This window comes from Poecilia latipinna, unplaced genomic scaffold, assembly GCF_001443285.1.
Source record: "Poecilia latipinna isolate Pla-1442-1.1 unplaced genomic scaffold, P_latipinna-1.0 Scaffold2000, whole genome shotgun sequence".
Taxonomy (NCBI): Eukaryota; Metazoa; Chordata; class Actinopteri; order Cyprinodontiformes; family Poeciliidae; genus Poecilia; species Poecilia latipinna.
Genome location: NW_015114616.1, coordinates 80,790 through 90,028, shown reverse-complemented (window position 1 = coordinate 90,028; position 9,239 = coordinate 80,790). Strand labels below are relative to the sequence as shown.

At 37.7% G+C, this 9,239-nt stretch overlaps 1 protein-coding gene across 1 annotated transcript in view; it reads left to right on the top strand.

Moving 5' to 3' along the window:
- LOC106935680 (EGF-like repeat and discoidin I-like domain-containing protein 3) overlaps window positions 1-9,239 on the top strand; it is a gene marked incomplete at its 5' end in the record, with an annotated part of 63,707 nt that overhangs the window by 19,196 nt on the left and 35,272 nt on the right. The window contains 3 exons of the mRNA XM_015016257.1: window positions 981-1,136; window positions 1,837-1,981; window positions 2,347-2,531. Of these exons, the coding sequence (XP_014871743.1) occupies window positions 981-1,136; window positions 1,837-1,981; window positions 2,347-2,531 (486 nt within the window). The remainder of the gene's footprint in view (window positions 1-980; window positions 1,137-1,836; window positions 1,982-2,346; window positions 2,532-9,239) is intronic.

Genomic DNA, 9,239 nt, shown 5'->3' with positions numbered 1-9,239 from the left:
TTCAGATTTTGACTTTGCTTTTGTTTTTATTGTTTTCTAATGTCACATGCTTGAGTTATATGAGTTTAACTTTAATTTGTTTGACTTATTTTCTTGAACACAAAGAAGGCTTTTTTTTTTTTATTCTTGTCACAGCCTTACTATGTAATTTTGTTGTTAGCTGTCTGTCATGCAGCATTTCTTCCACTTGTACTTGGTTTTTATGTTTATTTTTATTTAGTCTTTAGTGCTGGGCTTGAATAACGTAAACACTCAACATAATTTTATAAATACTGTTTTTATGGGCCATTTTTTAAATCATGTTATGTATATATTTATTGTGTCTATGTTATGTTTCCTGTCTGGTAAGAGCACTTACATCACTGCAACCAAATCGATCAAATGGTATAGATATTATTGATTGATTGATTGATTGACATAAGCATGAGACTTGACATAACCAGTACTTTTTGCACTGGTTTTGCCATGACAAGAGGTATTCTTATATCCTTCTCTGTATTAAAAATGATAAGCATGCTGTAAATATAACAGAAAGACAAAATAAAAATGTCCAGGTTTGCTGGAATGCACTTTGTCAAGATGAAATGTTTGTAAAACTCCCTAAAATTGTGTGCACTTAGAGTAAAGATTCACTTTGGTGTTGCCAGATAGCATCAGTGGCAGCCATTAATCACCTCCCTCTCCTGTAGCTTCACTCTCTTTCTTCTGGCTCACCAAACTTCTGCACATCATATTGTCTGATTGCAGATTGTGGGTGTAGTTGATTGTGGATCTTGAGAATTGATTAAATGTTTCATTTGATCGTAGGGTTTCTGAATAAGATAGATGACCCTGACAGAAACAATAGAATAGGGCAAACTGATCTCCATGACGAGCATGCTCTGTCTGTTTGCAACTGCAGAGACCCGTCTGGTGTGTGTGTGAGCCATCAAATTAGGAGGGAATGTGATGTTTTTGTATGCTCTCTTTGAACTCTGCAGATAAACCTCCAGAGGAGAATGAGGGTTACAGGGCTGATTACCCAAGGTGCCAAACGTATCGGCAGCCCAGAGTATGTCAAGTCATACAAAGTAGCCTACAGCGATGACGGGAAGACCTGGAGAACATACAAAGTCAAGGGCAAAGATGAGGATATGGTGAGTCTCGTGTACCTTTGCCAATTCTAATTCTGTGACACATTGATGAAGATACATACTCATATACATGTTCACCCAGAGAACAGAGACTATATTATTGAAGGGCAAGGTGGAGGACATGATGAGATGGATTTCTAATTAGCTTGCACACAGGGTCCATCCCGCTCCCCGTTTTCCTTACCCCCTTCCAGGAGTTTTAGATTCAATTTATATGCTATTTGGGGATGAACACATGCAGCATTCTGTCATTCTTGACAGAAATATGTGATTGCTGTCATCTTATTTAATTTATAAGATGTGCCTTTGTTAAACTGTCCTTGAGTTTCTTATAATTAAATCTGTTTTTGCATTTATCCAAAGTTAAGAAGAAAATACAATTCTGTACTGACTTTTTTGTTTTCCACAAGACGTATTGGTATCATATTATACTCAGTTAGTAATTCTGAAGAAAGTCTAGAAAAATTACTGGGGCTCTAATTTAAAACACATTGCTGTTTTTATGAACGATCAGGTTCAAATGATGCAGGAAATTGTTAATTTTTTTCAGTAATTCTCGCTCGTTGACCTGGTATGACAGCAATTTGTCCACTGTGTGGTAAACACTACAGAGTGCAGTAGATTGATTGTCACATTATAGCAAAGTGATCTGTTTCACCGTTCTCTCTGCCCTCATCTGTGGGTGTTTCATCCTGTTCGACAGATTTTCAGGGGAAATGTTGACAACAACGCTCCATCAGCCAACTCTTTTACCCCTCCCATAGAAGCCCAATTTGTGCGCGTTTACCCCCAAGTTTGCAGGAGGCATTGTACCTTGCGCATGGAGCTGCTTGGCTGCGAGCTGACAGGTATTTGGTCTTTATTATCCTGATAAATGTTTTATCTTCTGGATGCACTGATCAGAATCTCTTGTTTTTTGTAAAATTGGCCTGTCAATGTTATTTTCATTTGACTCAGATAACTGCTTTTTCTTTAATTATTCATGACAAACTGCGTCTGCAAAATAGTAGTTGCTGTAAAATGGTGTTAATAACTTTGTTACATAATGACAAAGTACGGTACCTTTTTTAAGTCTCTAGTGATCAGTGCTGACAAGTCTGAAAATGTTGACATTCTGGTCAAAGCCCCGTTTATTTTCACATCCCTTCCTTCATTTGTAAATTTACATCATGTAAAGTTTGGAACAAACGTGTCTCTTTTTTGTTCTTTTAAGGCTGTTCTGAACCACTGGGGATGAAGTCAGGCCATGTCCAGGATTATCAGGTCACGGCTTCCAGCATTTTCCGAACACTCAACATGGACATGTTCACTTGGGAACCTGGAAAAGCCCGTTTGGACAAACAGGGCAAGGTCAATGCCTGGACAGCTGGACACAGTGACCAGTCACAGTGGCTACAGGTAAAATTTAATCTGATTTTAATCTCCTATTTCCACAGAAGAATCATTATACTGGTTTGGAAATGAACACCCTGCAGAAAGCTGATATAATATCTTATGCAAATGAATTTAGCTATACTTTTTTCAGAAAAATATACAGCTAAAGGATGCATTCGTAGCTTAGACTAAAGACTAAAGTCCAGGGCAAAGATGAGGAGAAGGGGAAAGACCTAGAAATATGTCCTCCTATCTGTTTATTTATATGTAAACTTTTTTCAGCCTAACACCCTATCTGCCTCTGTTATTTATCTCTGGCCATAATCCAGGTTTTCAGTCTGGATTGCAATTTAATCCTATTTGTTTTCATTTTATTACATGTTTCTTGAAAAGGATAACACACAACCCTAAATTAATGCTTTCTTCTGGATTTTTTTCCCCAACAATATGTGAACTTGAGGCTGAGAGAGTTCAGGATACATATTAACTTGGAGTACATCATTCCTAAAATCCCCTCACGTATAGCCTTATGTATTGGAGTTTTTCCCGATAAAAGGTTGATTTTCTTTAAGGGTGAGAAACCGGATCTCACTCCAAGCTGTAAAGTTAATGCCATAGAAGAGGGTGTCTTGTTAGGAATTAAAGATCAGAGTGAGATCAAGCCTTTACTCAGCTTGTTTGTGGCCATGCCAATATGCATACAAGACCTTAAAAATGTTCCCTATTTCTCACTTCACAAAATTAGTAAATAGGGTTGAGTTGTATGCAATTTCATCTCCCTATAAATCCAGCTGTTTGGTGCAGGTTTCACACATTAGCTCAATAACATTAATGAAAAAACAGGACCATGTAAGCTAAGAAACACATAAGGCAGGTTTGGAATAAAGAGAAAACTGGTGTTATCATGCTGTAGGGGATATTTTTCTCCAGTGGAGAAGAGAAGTGGGAGTTGGTGGAGATGTGAAAAGATCTAAATACATTTCAATTGAGGATGAAAACCTGTTAGAGACTACAAAAGACTTCACAGCAACCCTAACAGTTTAGTTTGGAGGATATCTGTGCATTAGAATAGTCAAGCCAAAGTCCAGGCATAAATCCAGTTGATAATCCGTCGCAAGTGTTGGAAACTGATTATCACAGATGCCCTCCATCTAGTGTGAGTTAGCTTGAGCTATTTTATAAAGAAGAATGAGCAAAACATTGCTGTCTTTACATGTGCTAATGCGGAAGAGATACACCCCAGGTAAAAATATAAAATCACTTTTTACCATGGAATAAAAGTGATTTACCAAAAGTGATTTTACATGACATTGACTCACAGGGCCTTCATTGAACTGCAGGTCAAACTTTCCAGATTTTTATTTCACTACATGCATAAGTACTATTTAGCATTTTTCTGTAATATGAACTTGCAATTTAAAACAGCAAAGACTGTGGCTGTAACGTGACAAAATGTGGAAAAAGTTCAAGAGACACCAATATTAGTGAAGCGCGTCCACACCTGTGCCGCTCTTCACATTCTGCTGTCATAATGATTTGCCAGATATAATTGGATTTGGTTCATTCAGACATTTTGTTGTAATTATTACCATGCTTAAAGCTCCTATCAGGGGATGATGACATGCAGGGATGTATGCTCAGGGAGAAAGGCACTCAGAGAGGCCCAATCTATGCCATGGATCTTGGCTGAGCAAAATTGATTGCTGTAGGTAAAAGGAAAACTTGCGGTCTCATATTACATGCTGTGCTGGCGGGAAAGAGGAGATGCTACACAGATGCTGTGAGAAAATCAATGGCTTCCATTTCCAAAGACTGTGTCTTTGCACACAGGCATATATGATGTCTGGGCTCTCAAAAGCAAACGTAGCTGGTCATATATCACAGAGTGCCGTTTCACTTTTACAGTGATGCAACTGTTTCAGTTGAGTGGTTTGTGCATCTAAATATCATCTTGTGTGTTTGTTACATTGAATGTTGGGTGTCTACTTTTAACTGGTTGCCATGGCAGATAATTAATACTCAGCACTGGCACTAAATGACTTAAAGTGTCACAGACTAATGGAATTAATCAGCCTTAATGATGAAATAAGTATTGCTATTAATCAGGAAAGTTGTTCCATTATGGAGTGGAAACAGGAGGAATGTTTTTTGCGAACACTAAAAGATATAATTTAAGTTCAATGATGGATGAAACTGGTTGAAAGTCCCTGCAAACAGGGAAAGTGAGTCGTATATCTAAACCTCTGCCAAGAAGGCCATTTGTCTTCAACGATCGGTCTGATTGAGAAGCTTACATCTGATCGCGTAATACATCTGAACTGCTTTGCCTGTGTAGGTCAAAACAAAAACTGAGTCCAGGATGTTTTGGGTATCATCCAAGCTAACATTTTCATGACACGGCTGGAGATGAAATTACCCAGAGGGGAAACTCAAAACAGAATCTTTGAAGATGTTTTCGAGAGTCGACTGAGTCTGTGAAACTTAGCTGCCAAATGCTCCATCTGCCAGAAACTGATTACCTAATTATGAGCCTTAAGATGTCCGCACAGCAAAGAGAAATTTGCTGGACACATCAGATCGTTGCATGTTTCACATTTTCCCTCTGCTAACACAACTATACAGCATTTTTTTTTTTGCTTGCGAAGTTTTGTGTTGAATCTCAGATCTCGCATAAAGAAGAACATCAATTGGAGTAGAGCGACGCGCTTCCATTTTTCACATCTTTATAAAAGAGCCAAGTTTTTAAAAGACGGAGGCTTTAAATTGATGCAGGCACTTATTGTGATATTTTGAAAGGAATTCTGAAATATCCACTTAACACTTACTATGTTTCCTCTTATGTTTTCTCATGGATGTTATGCTATTTATTAACTATTTTCACATTGGCAGAGATGCTCTGATCCAGTTTGTTTTGGTTCTTATTTTACTCCAGTTTGTGACTTTATTCATGTTAAAAACTAAACGTGAATCAATAAAAAAGAAAGAAAGAAAAGCTGTGACAGAAGCTGTGATGTCAGTCGCTGAGGTGAAGGAACTGTTCCTTTGTTCTGTTCCTAAAAGGCTTTTTCTTTAACATTTAATGCTGCTGATAGTCATGGTATTGTTTACGTTAATACAAATAATACTTTTCTGCTGGAATTTGTGCCTCTGTGTCTAGTTGTATTAGCAAGATTAACATTTACATCACATCAGATTGATCATAATATATCACGTTCCTTTTATCTGCAAAGCTGCACATAATGAACAAAGGGTTGTTGAAAGGCAGGAGGTGAGGGCATTTATGGACCACACAACTTAAAAACAGTCTTCAAAACAGTTTTGAAGAAGAAAGGAAGAAAACAAAATAATCATTTTTTTAAGTCCAGTAGCTAGTGACTCTGCTGAAAAGCTTTAGTGTTTTCTCTTCAGTTATCATCACAGTAAAAACAACCAACATATGACCAGCAAACAAATCAACGATGTCTGAAATGGGGAACGGTTTGGTGGATTTAGCCCAATATGTAGTCCAAGGTTTTGATTCTCTTTTGGGTTCCTGTCTAATGATTTGATAAAGTTCAAAGTTACAGTAGGTCTTGCAGTTTCCCTCTGCCAGCTGTTCCTCTTCCTTCCCTCCACTCTGCACAGATTACATGCAGATCCCTGTCTGCAGGCATAGCTCAGCATGAGCTTTCAGTTTTAATGGTTACCTCTAAAGCAGGGTGGAGGGGGATGCTCTTTTCAATAATAGGTCTTGAGAATGATAGGAGCACACAGAAAAGTGTGTAACACCTGTGGCAGTTCTAAACAAGTGAACCTACCTGCTTCTTGTGACTCACTTGCACACGGTTGACAGCTGATCCAAACAACACAGCAACAGTATCTAGAAAAACAAACATAAAAAAAACCCGCTGAGTGATGAGTGCTCATCTCATGTTGGGTTAGGTTAAAAAGAGAGTTGTTCATTTGATAAATCCCAGAAAATATGATCATCTTTCACGGACTCCTTAGTCCACAACAGTGCAGCGTCGCATATTAACTGGAATGTAAATCGTTTTGTAGGCATGACCTTGTGAAAAACACTGCCAGAACAAACTGCATCACATCATTTCCAACCTGTCAAAATTATTTACAGCTTGCGAAGGTTACAAAACAAGACTTGATTATAATTTCCTGCTGGTGGTCCATTAGTTATCCCTTGCCTCAGAAGTTTTCACAGCCACTTATCTCCCTAAAGTGATAAATATGTGTTTTGCGTGTCTGTGGCACCCGGATAATCCCCTCATGCTTCCAATGACGACAACAGAGTTTGTGTGAAATTATTGACTGTAACTGTGTACGGCCTGCATACAGACGGTAGATTTATAACAAAATAGTAATTTCCAAGTAAACATTAAAGCAAATCAGGTCGCGCGCAGCCTTTTGTTATAATTTAGCTAAACTCCTGCATTATATTGTTTGTTTGTAGATAAAGGATGTGCAGAATGTTCCTGAAAGGTTATTTGTTTTAACCACATGTCGCGTTTACAGACAGTTTTGCTTCTGTCACAGACGTCTCTCGACACAGAGACCATATTCTCAACGTGACATGTAAATTTTGAATTTCCTTTGTTTCAATAAATTAGTATTTTTGAAAGATTTTTGCAAATATTCCTGTGCTGTTAATCTGTGAGATCTGCAAGAAATTAAGATGATCTCAGAAATGTGTGCAAACGTCAAGCAATATTTGCAGAATAGACATGATTAGAGAATTACAAGCATGGAAGATTTCTCAGGAAGATGCTGGAAGAAAGAAAACGGCGGTTTACCAGGTAAAATGCACATTGGGATCAAAGGGATTCTCTGCAGGCACATAGAGGACCGAGAAGAAAGCACAGCGGGGGATTAAAAACAGCGACAGGGAAGCAAAGGGAAGAGACATGACTAAAGTGACCCATCTTTGCGATTTCAGGGAATTGTTCCACAGCCTCTTGGTCGAACCACCAAACACTAATTCATTTACATAGATTTTACCATATACAGAGTAGAAGTTCATTAGTTTCTTCCCAAGAAAGACTCAAAAGGAGTACAGTCTATTTATTTAATGCATGTCCTGTACACAGGGATGTCTCAGTAGGACAGAGTATAACCAACCAGTTAATTTATTTCAATCTTTTAGATCTTTTAAAGTGTGACTCAGGTATAACATAGATTTATTGCAGTCATTTTTTGAAGCATTTATTTGTTATGTTTGATGATTATGACCTTCAGTTAAGGAAAACCTGAAACTCAGAAAACTTAAAAATGGTTCTTATGAAAGAAATTATTTCGATGGCAAAACACATAGGTATTGCTCTGCATAATTATGTAGAGGACTGATGACGGTTTTTCAGTAAAAATGCTTCGAAAGCTCATTGCTAAGGAAGCTGGCTGTTTATAGAGTGCCGTGTCCAAACAGAAGAATAAAAAGATGACTAGAAGGAAAAAGTGAAGGAAAAGGTTCCATAAGCAGAAGGGAGATTCTTAGGGCTTGCAGTGCCACGCATACTGGACCCGGGCTATTACTGTTGCAAGCAACTCCTGAACTGGAGACAGTTAATGTTACTGATTTATCATCCTGAACGACCAAGATCTTAAATGGTCGTGTGGTGATGAACTTTTTCTTTTCCACTGATAAAACACTCAAATAGTTTTAAGAGTTTCTATGAAATTTACGAGGAGGATCTAACACAACAAACAGCACCACAACAAATGAGCAAGTTTTACAGGCAGAAGTTAGCAATCTTTAGAAAAAGCTACAGCTGTATGACAGAATTGGGTTGGAGCCATTTATTTGCTGCCTTAGGCCAAAAGTCTCTATGCAGTGAGTGGTCTCTGGAGACAATGCAACCCAATGAAGTAACTGCTAAACTACTGAGAGCACACTTTTGGGGTTTTAAAAAAAAAAAAAAAAAAAAAAGGGGGATTTTCATCACTAAAGGTTTTTTTTTTTTTTTTTACTTTTTTTGGTTCCAGGCAAGTTAGAATCGTTTCCCAGATAAGCTCTTAAGGGAAAGAGTCTAAAATTCTCACATCAGTGACCAGCACTTGGTATCTTGCTCAGTTGTTTCTTAGTTATATGTTATAACATGACTAGACTTGGTGGAGTTTTCTCTTTCAGTGTTTCCACCATCCTCACCTGTTGTCCAGACAGCTTTTGGAACTTATAGAGCTACAGGTTATTTTGCTGTGTGTTCACACTCTGTTTCCTACTAGCAGTATTGATTCCCCTTAGCTTTGTCATCACTCTTGATAAGTATATGGTTTGTGTCACACTGTGAATTATGTAGTTTGAAATTCAAAGTAGTTTGACTCAATATTCAGCCAGGAATTTTTTTTTTTTTTTTTTTTTTTTTCAGAATAAAATGATTTTTTTTTTCCATTTCTCAGTTGCTGAATTTCTTAAGGTTATATTGATCATCCAACATTGATAGAAACCTGAATGTGAGGCTTTGTGTCCACCAGACATCAAAAGACAGTTTTACTGGATGGGAAATACTGCTCAGCATGTTGAACACTGCATAGCAAGAAGCAATGAGGCATAGATTGCACAAAAAGGTTCTGTTTGAGCTCAGTAGCACAAATTTCATTACTATTAGCGAACAACCATTACTTGAACACATTCACTACAACCTTTGTAGTCGGCAGGAAATGGTACACAGTGATCTCGAAGGTCACTGAATGTGATTATCCTTAGTTATTCGTGTGATGATGCTTTGCAGATGCAATGAATAATAT